The sequence below is a fragment of the Sylvia atricapilla genome, chromosome 1 (genome assembly GCF_009819655.1).
Source record: "Sylvia atricapilla isolate bSylAtr1 chromosome 1, bSylAtr1.pri, whole genome shotgun sequence".
Taxonomy (NCBI): domain Eukaryota; kingdom Metazoa; phylum Chordata; class Aves; order Passeriformes; family Sylviidae; genus Sylvia; species Sylvia atricapilla.
The window spans coordinates 152,371,535-152,386,408 of NC_089140.1; the positions used below are offsets into that span (position 1 = coordinate 152,371,535).

Here is a 14,874-nt window from a genome sequence, read left to right on the forward strand (position 1 = left end):
CTTTCTCTCTCTTTGCTTCTTCTCCGCCGCCTGTCACCGTTTTCCCCTCTCTTTCTTCTCCTTCACTTCTCCTTCCCTTTTCTTTCCGGATTTCCTTTATTTCTTGTTTTCTTGTTTTCTTGTTTCTTGTTTTCTTGTTTCGCTTTTCTTCTCTCTTTTTCCTGTCATTTCCTCTTTTTGGAGGGGCTGGAAAATCCCTCCCGGTGCCCCTCACATCCTCCCCCTTCCCCTGCAGCTGCTGCACCGGGAATTGCACCAGGAATTGCACCGGGAATTTCCCTGGGAATTTTCCCGGGAATCGCTCCGGGAGGAGGATGAAGCTGCTGGAGAATTCCAGTTTCGAGGCCATCAACTCGCAGCTGACCGTGGAGACGGGCGACGCCCACATCATCGGCAGGTGGGAATTTGGGAATTCTGTCCCAAAAAAGCTCCAGGAAATCTGGGAATTCTGCCCCAAAAAGCTCCAGGAAATCTGGGAATTCTGCCCCAAAAAGCTCCAGGAAATCTGGGAATTCTGCCCCAAAAAAGCTCCAGGAAATCCGGGAATTCTGCCCCAAAAAAGCTCCAGGAAATCCGGGAATTCTGTCCCCAAAAAGCTCCAGGAAATCCGGGAATTCTGTCCCCAAAAAAGCTCCAGGAAATCTGGGAATTCTGTCCCAGAAAAAGCTCCAGGAAATCTGGGAATTCTGTCCCCAAAAAGCTCCAGGAAATCTGGGAATTTTGTCCCAGAAAAAGGCCTGGGAATCTGGGAATTCTGGCCTGGGAACAAGCTCTAGGAATTTGGGAATTCTGTCCCAAAAAAAGCTCTGGGAAATCGGTGATTTCTGCCCCTGAAAAAGGTCTGGGAAATCCGGGAATTCTGCCCCCCAAAAGGTCCAGGAAATCTGGGAATTCTGCCTCATGAAAAACTGGGAACGTGGAAATTCTGGCCCAAAAAAGCTCCTGGAATCGGAGAATTCTGTGCTGGGAAAGCTCCAGGGAACCCGGGAATTCTGTCCCAGTTTGTGCTTGTTTATATCAGGTTTTATTCAGGTTTTATCCCAGTTTTCATCCCAGTTCTTATCTCATTTTATCCCACTTTTTGTCCCAGTTTTTATCCCAGTTTATGCTTGGGGGATTCAATCCCAGCCCGTCATTCTTCTCAAAATGAGGAGTTTTGTCCCAAAATCCCATAAAACCAGTGAGAAGCCATTCCCTGCATCCCAGATCGTTTCTGATTTCCCTAAAAACCCTTAGAAAAAAACCTGGAAAAATTTCTGTGAAGGATCTGGGATCTCCTGGAATATTCCTGGTCATTCCCTGGATGGTTTTTCCTGGATTTCTCCCCAAAAAGACGCTGGAAAAGGACTTGTAGGGGCTCTGGGATCTCCTGGGATCCACCTGTTCGTTCTCTGGATCTCAAATCCTTTTTGCTCTCCCCCCAAAAAAATCCCTGGGAAAGGCTCTGGGATCTCCTGGGATCCTCCTCGTCATTCCCTGGGTTGTTATTCCTGGTTTTTCTGTCTAAAAATTCCTTGGAAAAACTCCTGGAACAAGTTCTGTGAGGGCTCTGGGATCTCCTGGGATCTCCCTGTCCGTGCCCTGGATCCCAAATCCTTCCTGTTTTCCAAAAAAAAAAAAACCTGGGAAAGGCTCAGGGAGGGCTCTGGGATATTCCTGGTCATTCCCTGGATGGCTTTTCCTGCTTTTCTCCCCAAAAAAACCCCTGGAGAAACCCCTCTGAGGGCTCAGGGATCCCCTGGGATATTCCTGGTCATTCCCTGGATCCCAAATCCTTCCTGTTTTCCCCAAAAAGACCCTGGGAAAGGCTCAGGGAGGGCTCTGGGATATTCCTGGGATATTCCTGGTCATTCCCTGGATGGTTTTCCCCCCCAATAAACCCCTGGAGAAACCCCTCTGAGGGCTCAGGGATCCCCTGGGATATTCCTGGTCATTCCCTGGGTGGTTTTTCCTGGTTTTCTCCCCAAAAGATCCCCTGTAAGGGCTGAGGGGTCCCCTGGGATATTCCTGATGATTCCCTGGATCCCAAATCCTTCCTGTTTTCCCCAAAAAGACCCTGGGAAAAGCTCAGGGAGGGCTCTGGGATATTCCTGGGATATTCCTGGTCATTCCCTGGATGGTTTTCCCCCCCAATAAACCCCTGGAGAAACCCCTGTGAGGGCTGAGGGATCCTGGTGTGAGCGCTCAGGGGTCACCTGGCATATTCCTGGTCATTCCCTGGATGGTTTTCCCCCCGATAAACCCCTGGAGGATCCCGTGTGAGGGCTGAGGGATCCCCTGGGATATTCCTGATGATTCCCTGGATCCCAAATCCTTCCTGTTTTCCCCCCAAAAAACCCTGGGAAAGGCTCAGGGAGGGCTGAGGGATCCCCTGGGATATTCCTGGTCATTCCCTGGATGGTTTTTTCTGGTTTTCTCCCCAAAAGATCCCCGTGGGAGGGCTGAGGGATCCCCTGGGACATTCCTGGTCATTCCCTGGATGGTTTTCCCCCCGATAAACCCCTGGAGGATCCCCTGGGATCTGGGGGATCCCGGTGTGAGCGCTCAGGGATCCCCTGGGATATTCCTGATGGTTCCCTGGATGGTTTTTCTTGGTTTTCTCCCAAAAAAACCCCATGGGAGGGCTGAGGGATCCCCTGGGATATTCCTGGTCATTCCCTGGGTGGTTTTTTCTGGTTTTCTCCCCCAAAAAACCCCTGGAGAAACCCCTGTGAGGGCTCAGGGATCCCGGTGTGAGCACTCAGGGATCCCCTGGGATATTCCTGGTGATTCCCTGGATGTTTTTCCCCCCGATAAACCCCTGGAGGATCCCGTGGGATCTGTGGGATCCGGTGTGATCCGGGGATCCCTCGGTGACGCCCCGGCGTCCCGCAGGATCGAGAGCTACTCGTGTAAGCTGGCGGGGATCGACAAGCAGCTCTTCAAGCAGTTCTGCCAGGAGGGGCAGCCCCACGCCCTGGAGGCGCTGTCCCCGCCGCAGACCGCCGGCATCAGCCCCGGCAGGTACCTCGGGACGCCGGGACACCGGGATCGGGACGCCGGGACACCGGGATCGGGACACCGGGATACGCAGCGGGATCGCACTGGGATCGTGCCGGGATACACACCGGGATCACAGCGGGATCGGGACACCGGGATACACAGCGGGATACTGGGATACGCAACGGGATCACAACGGGATTGGGACACCGGGATACACAGCGGGATCGCACCGGGATCGTGCCGGGATACACACCGGGATCGGGATACCAGGATACACAGTGGGATCACAGCGGGATTGGGATTGGGGGATCCACACCGGGATACACAGCGGGATCAGGACAGCGGGATACACAGCGGGATACACAGCGGGATCGCACCGGGATACCGGGATACACAGCGGGATACACAGTGGGATCGCACCGGGATACACAGCGGGATCACAGCAGGATACACAGCGGGATACACAGCGGGATCACAGCAGGATACGCAGTAGGATCACAGCGGGATACACAGCGGGATCACACCAGGATACACAGCGGGATACACAGCGGGATTGGGACACCAGGATACACACTGGGATACACAGCGGGATACTGGGATACACAGCGGGATCGCACCGGGATCGCACCAGGATCGCACCGGGATACACAGCGGGATACACAGCGGGATCACACCGGGATACGCAGCGGGATACTGGGATACACAGCGGGATACGCAGCGGGATCACACCGGGATACACAACGGGGTACCGGGATACACAGCGGGATACACAGCGGGATACTGGGATACACAGCGGGATACACACCGGGATACCGGGATACACAGCGGGATCACAGCAGGATACACAGCGGGATACACAGCGGGATCACAGCAGGGTACACAGCAGGATCACACCAGGATACACAACGGGATCGCACCAGGATACACAGCGGGCTACACAGCGGGATTGGGATTGGGGGATCCACACCGGGATACACAGCGGGATACACACTGGGATTGGGACACCAGGATACACAGCGGGATACTGGGATACACAGCGGGATCGCACCAGGATACACAGCGGGATCACACCGGGATACGCAGCGGGATACTGGGATACACAGCGGGATACGCAGCGGGATCACACCAGGATACACAGCGGGATACACAGCGGGATACTGGGATACACAGCGGGATACGCACCGGGATACCAGGATACACAGCGGGATCACAGCAGGATACACAGCAGGATCACAGCGGGATACCGAGATACACAGCGGGATCACAGCAGGATACACAGCGGGATACACAGCGGGATCACAGCAGGGTACACAGCAGGATCACACCAGGATACACAACGGGATTGCACCAGGATACACAGCGGGATACACAGCGGGATCGGGACACCAGGATACACACCGGGATACTGGGATACTGGGATACACAGCGGAATACTGGGATACACAGCGGGATCGCACCAGGATCGCACCGGGATACACAGCGGGATACACAGTGGGATCGCACCAGGATACACAGCGGGATACTGGGATACACAGCGGGATACGCAGCGGGATCACACCAGGATACACAACGGGGTACCGGGATACACAGCGGGATACACAGCGGGATACACAGCGGGATACCGGGATACACAGCGGGATCACAGCAGGATACACAGCGGGATACACAGCGGGATACCGGGATCACAGCAGGATACACAGCGGGATACACAGCGGGATACACAGCGGGATACCGGGATACACAGCGGGATCACAGCAGGATACACAGCGGGATACACAGCGGGATACTGGGATACACAGCGGGATACACAGCGGGATACACACCGGGATACCGGGATACACAGCGGGATCACAGCAGGATACACAGCGGGATACACAGCGGGATACCGGGATACACAGCGGGATCACAGCAGGATACACAGCGGGATACACAGCGGGATACCGGGATACACAGCGGGATCACAGCAGGATACACAGCGGGATACACAGCGGGATACACAGCGGGATACACAGCGGGATACACAGCGGGATCAGGACACCGGGATACGCAGCGGGATACTGGGATACACACCGGGATACGCAGCGGGATCACAGCAGGATACACAGCGGGATACACAGCGGGATCAGGACACCGGGATACGCAGCGGGATACTGGGATACGCAGCGGGATACTGGGATACACACCGGGATACGCAGCGGGATGCACAGCGGGATCAGGACACCGGGATATGCAGCGGGATACTGGGATACACACCGGGATACGCAGTGGGATGCACACCGGGACACACACTGGGATACACACCGGGATCGGGACACTGGGATACGCAGCGGAATCCACACCGGGATACACAGCAGGATCACACTGGGATACTGGGATACACAGCGGGATTGGGATTGGGGGATCCACACCAGGGTACACAGTGGGATACCGGGACCACAGCGGGATACACAGCGGGATTGGGATTGGGGGATACACAGTGGGATACCGGGATACACAGCGGGATCGCACCAGGATACACAGCGGGATCACACCGGGATACACAGCGGGATCACACTGGGATACACAGTGGGATACACACTGGGATACCGGGATACACAGCGGGATTGGGATTGGGGGATCCACACCAGGATACACAGTGGGATACCGGGATACACAGCGGGATACTGGGATACACACCGGGATCGGGGCATTGGGATACGCAGTGGGATACTGGGATACACAGCGGGATCACACCGGGATACACAGCGGGATCACACCGGGATACACAGCGGGATCACACTGGGATACCGGGATACACAGCGGGATCGCACCAGGATACACAGCGGGATCGCACCAGGATACACAGCGGGATCACACCGGGATACACAGCGGGATACACAGCGGGATTGGGACACCAGGATACACACTGGGATACACAGCGGGATACACAGCGGGATCGCACCGGGATACACAGCGGGATACACAGCGGGATCGCACCGGGATACACAGCGGGATACACAGCGGGATCACAGCGGGATACACAGCGGGATTGGGATTGGGGGATCCACACCAGGATACACAGTGGGATACTGGGATACACAGCGGGATACTGGGATACACACCGGGATCGGGGCATTGGGATACGCAGTGGGATACTGGGATACACAGCGGGATACTGGGATACACAGCGGGATCACACCGGGATACTGGGACACCGGGATCACACCGGGATCTACACCGGGATACCCGGATACACAGCGGGATACACAGCGGGATACCCGGATACACAGCGGGATACGCACCAGGATACTGGGATACACAGCGGGACACCGGGTTCACACCGAGATACCGGGATACACACTGGGATCACACTGGGATACACACCGAGATTAGGACACTGGGACACCGGGATCACACCGGGGTCCCGGGATACACACTGGGATTGGGACAGCGGGATGCGATTGGGGGATCCACACTGGGACACCGGGATCTGCACCGGGATTGGGACACTGGGACACCAGGATACGCACCGGGACACCGGGATACACAGCGGGATACACACCAGGATACACACTGGGACACCGGGATACACAGCGGGACACTGGGATACACACGGGGATACACACCGGGACACTGGGATCGGGACACCGGGATCCGCACCGGGATTGGGACACTGGGACATCGGGATCCACACCGGGACACTGGGACATCGGGATCCACACCGGGACACTGGGACACCAGGACACCGGGATCCACACCGGGACACTGGGACATTGGAACACTGGGACACCGGGATCCACACCGGGATTGGGGGATCCGCACTGGGATGGGCACAGGGACTGTGGATTGGCACCAGGATTGTGGGATTGGCACCAGGATCAACACCTGGACTGTGGGATTTGCACCAGGATCAGCCCCAGCATTGTGGGATCGTTACCAGGATCAGGGAATGGCACCAGGATGGGCACAGGGATTGTGGGGTTGGCACCAGGATCCACACCGGGATTAGGGGATTGGCACCAGGATTGTGGGATCGGCACCAGGATCCACACCGGGATCGTGGGTGCACCGGGATCAGGGGATTGGCACCGGGATCAGCCCCAGAATTGTGGGATTAGCCCCAGGACTGTGGGATTGGCACCAGGACTGTGGGATTGGCACCAGGACTGTGGGATTGGCACCAGGACTGTGGGATTGGTACTGGGATCAGCCCCAGAATTGTGGGATCAGCCCCAGAATTGTGGGATCAGCCCCAGAATTGTGGGATCGGCACCAGGACTGTGGGATTGGCACCAGGACTGTGGGATTGGCACCAGCATCGGCGGATCAGAATCCAGGATCAACACTGGGCTTGGGGTGGCAGCAGGATTGGGATCCTGGCATCAGCACCGGGATCACGGGATGGGCACCGGGATTGTGGATGCACTGGGATCTGGGGATGGGCACCGGGATTGGGATCAGGGGATCGGGATTTGGGGGGGTCTGCACTGGGATCAGAGGATTGGGATTACGATTGGGGATGGTGGGATTCAGCCTGGGGATTGTGGGATGGGCACCAGGACTGGGGTCGGGGATGTCCCCTGGTGTCCATGTGTCCCCTGGTGACACTTGAGTGCCATTCCCAGGCCACGGTGTGCCTGCGGTGACAGTGACACTCTGGTGGCATTGGTGACACTGTGGTGACCCCGGTGTTCCCCCAGGCTCAGGGACAGTCCCCTCAGTGACACGGTGTCCCTGTGACACTGGTGACATTCCGTGACACTGTGGTGACCCTGGTGTCCCCGCAGGCTGGGTGACAGTCCCCTCAGTGACACGGTGTCCCTGTGACACTGGTGACACTCAGTGACACTCTGGTGACATTGATGTTCCCCCAGGCTCAGGGACAGTCCCCTCAGTGACACGGTGTCCCTGTGACACTGGTGACACTCTGCTGACACTGGTGACTCTCTGGTGACACTCTGGTAGCGTTGGTGACATTCCCAGGCTTGGGGACAGTCCCCTCAGTGACACTGTGGTGACCCCGGTGTCCCCGCAGGCCGGGGGACAGTCCCCTCAGTGACACTGTGGTGACCCTGGTGACACTGTGGTGACCCTGGTGTCCCCGCAGGCTGGGTGACAGTCCCCTCAGTGACACGGTGTCCCTGTGACACTGGTGACTCTCTGCTGACACTGGTGACACTCTGGTGACACTGTGCTGACACTGGTGACACTGGTGTCCCCCCAGGCTGGGTGACAGTCCCTTCGGCGACACTGTGTCCCTGTGACATGGATGGCACTCTGCTGACACTAGTGACTCTGTGGTGACACTGTGGTGACCCTGGTGACACCAGTGTCCCCACAGGCCGGGTGACAGTCCCCTCAGTGACACTGTGGTGACCCCGGTGTCCCCGCGGGCCGGGTGACAGTCCCCTCAGTGACACTGTGGTGACCCTGGTGACTCTCTGGTGACCCCGGTGTCCCCGTAGGCCGGGGGACAGTCCCCTCAGTGACACTGTGGTGACCCTGGTGACACTGTGGTGACCCTGGTGTCCCCCCAGGCCGGGTGACAGTCCCCTCAGTGACACGGTGTCCCTGTGACATTGATGACACTGTGCTGACACTGGTGACTCTCTGCTGACACCAGTGATTCTGTGGTGACCCTGATGACACTGTGGTGACCCTGGTGTCCCCCCAGGCCGGGTGACAGTCCCCTCAGTGACTCTGTGGTGACACTGGTGACACTGTGGTGACTCTCTGCTGACACCAGTGACACTGTGGTGACCCTGGTGACTCTGTGCTGACCCCGGTGACACTGTGGTGACCCCGGTGTCCCCGCAGGCCGGGGGACAGTCCCCTCAGTGACACGTGCAGCCGTAAGACGCTGTTCTATCTGATCGCCACCCTGAACGAGGCTTTCCGGCCCGACTACGACTTCAGCGCCGCCAAGAGCCACGAGTTCAGCCGCGAGCCCAGCCTCAACTGGGTGCGACTGGGGGCACTGGGAGGGACTGGGGGGGACTGGGAGGGCACTGGGATGGGACTGGGGGGGACTGGGATGGGACTGGGTGCCACTGGGATGGGACTGGGGGGGACTGGGATGGGACTGGGATGGGACTGGGGGGGACTGGGGGGGACTGGGATGGGAGTGGGAGGGACTGGGATGGGACTGGGAGGGGACTGGGGGGGACTGGGATGGACTGGGGGGGACTGGGAGGGACTGGGAGGGGACTGGGAGGGACTGGGAGGGACTGGGAGGGGACTGGGAGGGACTGGGAGGGGACTGGGAGGGACTGGGATGGGACTGGGATGGGACTGGGATGGACTGGGATGGGACTGGGAGGGACTGGGAGGGGACTGGGGGGGACTGGGATGGGACTGGGTGCCACTGGGATGGGACTGGGAGGGACTGGGAGGGGACTGGGAGGGGACTGGGATGGGAGAGCTGTGAGCCCAGCCTCAACTGGGTGCAGACTGGGGGGGACTGGGATGGGCTAGGGGGGACGGGGAGGGACGGGGAGGGGACTGGGATGGGACTGGGATGGGACTGGGATGGGACTGGGGGGGTCTGGGATGGGATTGGGAGGGGACTGGGATGGACTGGGAGGGGACAGGGGGGGACTGGGAGGGGACTGGGAGGGGACTGGGATGGGAGTGCTGTGAGCCCTGTGAGCCCAGCCTCAACTGGGTACGGACTGGGAGAGACTGGGAGGGACTGGGATAGAAGAGCCACAAGTTCAGCCCACACCCCCAGTCCCATGTCCCTGTGTCTCCATGTCCCTGTGTCTCCATGTCCCTGTGTCCCCATGTCGCTCAGCCCCATGTCCCTTGTCCCCGTGCCCCTGTCCCTAGGTCCCCATCTGTGGGGGACACGTCCCCATTCCTTGTCCCACAAACCCCCATGTCCCTGTCCCATGTCCCTGTGTCCCTTGTCCCATGTCCCTGTCCTCGTGTCCCTCATGCCCATGTCCCCTGTCCCCATGTCCCCTGTCCCCATGTCCCCCTGTTCCCATGTCTCCTGACCCTGTGTCACTTGTCCCGTGTCCCCCTGTCCCCGTGTCCCTGTCCCACATCCCCATTCCTGCATCGCACATCCCTGTGTCCCCACGTCCCACATCTCCATTCCTGTGTCACTCATCTCCGTGTCCCCGTGTCCCTCTGTCCCTGTGTCACTCATCCTCCTGTCCTTGTCCTCCTGTTGCTGTGTCACTTACTGCTGTCCCTGTCCCCCTGTTCCTGTGTCACTCATCCCCGTGTCCCCAGTCCCCTGTCCCTGTCCCCATGTCACTCATGTCCCTGTCCCTGTGTCACCCGTGTCCCTGTCCCCGTGTCACCCGTGTCCCTGTCCCTGTGTCCCCTGTCCCCGTGTCACCCGTGTCCCTGTCCCCGTGTCACCTGTGTCCCTGTGTCACGCGTGTCCCTGTCCCCGTGTCACCGTGTCCCTGTCCCCGGCAGGTGGTGAACGCTGTGAACTGCAGCCTGTTCTCGGCCGTGCGCGAGGATTTCACAGCTCCCTGTCCCTGTGTCACCCGTGTCCCCTGTGTCCCCTGTCCCCGTGTCCCCTGTCCCCGTGTCCCTGTCCCCGTGTCACCGTGTCCCTGTGTCCCTGTCCCTGTGTCACCGTGTCCCTGTCCCTGGCAGGTGGTGAACGCTGTGAACTGCAGCCTGTTCTCGGCCGTGCGCGAGGATTTCACAGTGCCCTGTCCCTGTCCCCATGTCACCTGTGTCCCCTGTGTCCCCGTGTCACCCGTGTCCCTGTGCCCGTGTCACCGTGTCACCGTGTCCCTGTCCCCGTGTCACCGTGTCCCTCTGTCACCCGTGTCCCCGTGTCACCGTGTCCCTGTCCCCTGTCCCCGTGTCCCTGTCCCCGTGTCACCGTGTCCCTGTCCCCGGCAGGTGGTGAACGCTGTGAACTGCAGCCTGTTCTCGGCCGTGCGCGAGGATTTCACAGCGCCCTGTCCCCGTGTCCCTGTGTCACCCGTGTCCCTGTCCCCGTGTCCCCGTGTCACTGTGTCCCTGTCCCCGGCAGGTGGTGAACGCTGTGAACTGCAGCCTGTTCTCGGCCGTGCGCGAGGATTTCAAGGCGCTGAAGCCGCTGCTGTGGGACGCTGTGGACGAGGAGATCTGCCTGGCCGAGTGTGACATCTACAGGTACCGGGGCCTTTCCCGGGGAATTCCGGCTTTTTTTCGTGGAATTATGGGCTTTTTCATGGAATTCTGGGCTTTTTCATGGAATTCTGAGTTTTCTCAGGGAATTCTGGCCTTTTTCATGGAATTCTGGTCTTTTTTCCATGGAATTATGGCCTTTTTCATGGAATTCCGGTCTTTTTCCCATGGAATTATGGCCTTTTCCAGGGAATTCTGGCCTTTTTCATGGAATTCTGGGTTTTCTCAGGGAATTCTGGCCTTTTCCAGGGAATTCTGGCTTTTTTTCATTGGAATTCTGACTTTTCCAGGGAATTCCAGCCTTTTTCATGGAATTATGACTTTTCTCAGGGAATTCTGACCTTTCCTGAGGAATTCTGATGTTTTCTGAGGGATTCTGGCCTTTCCCATGGGATTCTGGCCTTTCTCATGGAATTCCGGCCTTTTTCATGGAATTACGACTTTTCTCAGGGAATTCTGACCTTTCCTGAGGAATTCTGACGTTTCCTGAGGGATTCTGGCCTTTCCCATGGAATACCGGCCTTGTCCATGGGATTCTGGCTTTTCCCATGGAATTCTGACCTTTCCCGTGGGATTCTGGCCTTTCCCATGGGATTCTGGCCTTTCTCAGGGAATTCTGACTTTTCTCCTAGAATTCTGGCCTTTCCCAGGGAATTCTGGCCTTTTCCAGGGAATTCTGGCCTTTTTCATGGAATTCTGGGTTTTCTCAGGGAATTCTGGCCTTTCCCATGGAATCCTGGCTTTTCCCATGGGATTCTGGCCTTTTCCCATGGAATTTTGGCCTTTCCCATGGAATTCTGGCCTTTCCCATGGAATTCTGGCCTTTCCTGTGGGATTCCAGCCTTTCCCAAGGAATTTCGTTCTTTTCTATGGAGTTTTGGTCTTTTTTGAGGGATTTCAGCCCTTTCCTGTGGAGTTTTGGGAATTCCCAATCCCTGAAATTCCCACCTCGCCCCCCCACCACCAACCAGGAATTTCCGACCTCCCTGGGATTCCCAGCCCCTCAGAATTCCTGACCCATGGAATTCCCAACTGGGATTCCCAACCCCTCAGAACTGGTGACCCATGGAGTTCCCAGCCCCCAGAATTCCCGTTTTTCCCAGCTACAATCCCGACCTGGACTCGGATCCCTTCGGGGAGGACGGCAGCCTCTGGTCCTTCAACTACTTCTTCTACAACAAGAGGCTGAAGAGGATCGTCTTCTTCACCTGCCGCTCCATCAGGTATTCCCGGGATTCCCGGGGGATTCTCCCGGAATTCCAAAGGGCATTTCCAAGGGAATTCCCTGGAATCCCAGGGGCTGATCCCAAGGGAATTCCTCACAATTCTGGGGGGATGTTCCCGAGGGGATTCCCCAGAATCCCAGGGGCTGTGCTCGAGGGGATTCCACGGAATTCCAGGGGTTGTTCCCAAGGGGATTCCTCACAGTCGCAGGGGCCCTTCCCGAGGGGATTTCCTGGGATTCCAGGGGCCATTCCCGAGGAGGTTCCCTGGAATTCTGAGAGGCCGCTTCTAAGGGGATTTCCCCAGAGTTCCTGGAAGCATTCCCAAGGGAATTCCCGAGAATTCCAAGGGGATTCCCCAGGATTCCAGAGACCATTCCCGAGGGGATTCCCCAGAATTCTGGGGGGATGTTCCTAAGAGGTTTTGCCCACAATCCCAGGGGCCATTCCCGAGGGGATTCCCTGGAATTCCAGGGGGTGTTCCCGAGGGGATGTTCCTGAGGGGATTCCCCAGAATTCCCATGAGAATTCCCTGGAATTCCACGCCCTTTCCCTGGCAGTGGCTACACCTACACCCGCCCGGACACCGGGAACGAGCTGGACATGGACCTGGGCGAGGGGGACACGGGCAAAGGTGACAGCGGTGACCCCGAGGGCGGCGGCATCGAGGAGGACAGGTGGGCGTGGCCGGGTGGGCGTGGCCGGGGCGGGGTGGGCGTGGCCCAGGTGAGGCAGGTGACCCTCCGTGTCCTCGCTGCAGGCTGCAGGCGATGTGCGTGTGAGATTCCCGACGGGATCCGAGACATCGGAACCAGGAACGGGAACGGAACCGGGAACGGAACCAGGAACGGACTGGGAATGGACTGGGAACGGAACCAGGAATGGACTGGGAATGGAACCAGGAATGGACTGGGAATGGACTGGGAACGGAACCAGCACTGGAAATGAGACTGGGAATGAAACCAGTAATGGACTGGGAATGGAACCAGTAATGGACTGGGAATGGAACTGGGAATGGACTGGGAATGGAACTGGGAATGGACTGGGAATGGAACTGGGAATGGACTGGGAATGGACTGGGAATGGAACTGGGAATGGACTGGGAATGGAACCAGCAATGGATTGGGAATGGAACCAGTAATGGACTGGGAATGGAACCAGGAATGGACTGGGAATGGAACCAGGAATGGACTGGGAATGGAACCAGGAATGGACTGGGAATGGAACCAGGAATGGACTGGGAATGGAACCAGCACTGGAAATGGGACTGGGAACGGAACCAGGACTGGGAACAGAACCAGTCCCAGGAATGGGACTGGAAACGGACTGGGAACGGAACCAGCACTGAGACTGGCCCCAGGGAAGGAACCGGGAACGGAACCGGCACCAGGACTGGCAACCAGACCGGCGTTGGAACCGGGAATGGCGCCGGGACAGAACGGGGAAAGGACCTGGCCCTGTCCCAGCACTGCTGGTCCCTCCTGAGCCGTGTCTCCCCCCCGGTGTCACCGTGTCCCCGTGTCCCCCCCTCGGACACTGGAGCCCCCCCAGGAATCCCGGAGCTCCGGGAAGCTTTGCTGCACTTTATGGCTCCTGCCCTCGGCTGCACTGATCCCCGTCCTGTCCGGGCTCCGTCCGTCCGTGCCGGGGGAAAATCCCAAATCCCGCCCCCAAAACCCGCCCCCCTTTGCCCCCCTCCCCATCCCAACTCCGTGTGTTTCAAGAGTTTGGCTTTCGCTCTCCGCCTGCTCCGGCTCGGCTTTTCCTGCTGGGATTGAGCTCACCTGCGCCAGGTGAGCCTCAGGGGGCCCAACTGCGCCGCCCTTGGGAGCTGCATCCGGAAGATTCCACCTGCTCCTCCCTTGGGGTCTGGGGGATCCCGCCTGGGTCCTCTGTGGGAAGCAAATTCTGGTGGAATTCTGAAGCAGGGGGGGTCCCACCTGCCTTGGGATCTGGGAGCTGGATCTAGGAGATTCCACCGGCTCCTCCCTTGGGATTTGGGATCTGGGGGATCCCAGCAGAACCTCCCTTGGGATCTGGAGCAGGGGGATCCCTTCTGCACTTCCCTTGGGATTTGGGATTTGGGGGGATCCCAGCTGCCCATCCCTTGGGATCTGGATCCAGAAAATTCCATCTGCACTTCCCTTGGGATCTGGAGCAGGGGGATCCCTTCTGCGCTTCCCTTGGGGTTTGGGATCTGGGGGGATCCTGCAAGCACTTCCCTTGGGATCTGGATCCAGAAAATTTCATCTGCACTTCCCCTGGGATCTGGGATCTGGAGCAGGGGGATCCCTTCTGCGCTCCCCTTGGGATCTGGGATCTGGGGGATCCCACCAGCATCTCCCTGGGAATTTAATTCCAATGGAATTCAGGAGCGGGGAGCTCCACCCTCACCCTGAGGGGGATCCTGGGCTCTCATCCGGGGTCTGATTCTGGTCTCACTCTGGATCCGGGCTCCGCTTGGCCACGCACAGGGAGGGGCCCCTGAGCCCCCCAAAGCCCCCCCAGGTTGGGGGCAGTTCTCTGGGGGTCCCGCTGTTCCCACCAG

At 58.4% G+C, this 14,874-nt stretch overlaps 1 protein-coding gene across 3 annotated transcripts; it reads left to right on the forward strand.

Annotated features, from left to right (window-relative positions):
• Positions 1-184: 184 nt before the first annotated feature.
• On the forward strand, positions 185-14,068 carry MAF1 (MAF1 homolog, negative regulator of RNA polymerase III). 3 transcript variants are annotated; one of them, XM_066337514.1, is made up of 8 exons: positions 185-397; positions 2,875-3,003; positions 8,779-8,923; positions 10,967-11,088; positions 12,207-12,326; positions 12,887-13,003; positions 13,087-13,139; positions 13,249-14,068. In XM_066337514.1, exons 1-7 carry the CDS (start codon positions 315-317, stop codon positions 13,106-13,108), a joined length of 738 nt encoding a protein of 245 aa, XP_066193611.1. In that variant the 5' UTR covers positions 185-314; the 3' UTR covers positions 13,109-13,139; positions 13,249-14,068. The 3 variants fall into 3 exon arrangements, with proteins under 3 accessions (XP_066193611.1, XP_066193622.1, XP_066193631.1); XM_066337525.1 differs by having other exon boundaries at positions 13,655-14,068; XM_066337534.1 differs by lacking the exons at positions 2,875-3,003; positions 13,249-14,068 and having other exon boundaries at positions 13,087-13,241.
• The last annotated feature ends 806 nt before the right edge of the window (positions 14,069-14,874 follow it).

Bases quoted from the DNA above. Each gene is read 5' to 3' on its own strand.
- MAF1 (XM_066337514.1), top strand. From the start codon at position 315: ATGAAGCTGCTGGAGAATTCCAGTTTCGAGGCCATCAACTCGCAGCTG. The intron at 11,089-12,206 runs GTACCGGGGCCT...CGTTTTTCCCAG, and splicing joins GCCGAGTGTGACATCTACAG to CTACAATCCCGACCTGGACT. The intron at 13,004-13,086 runs GTGGGCGTGGCC...TCCTCGCTGCAG, and splicing joins GGCGGCATCGAGGAGGACAG to GCTGCAGGCGATGTGCGTGT.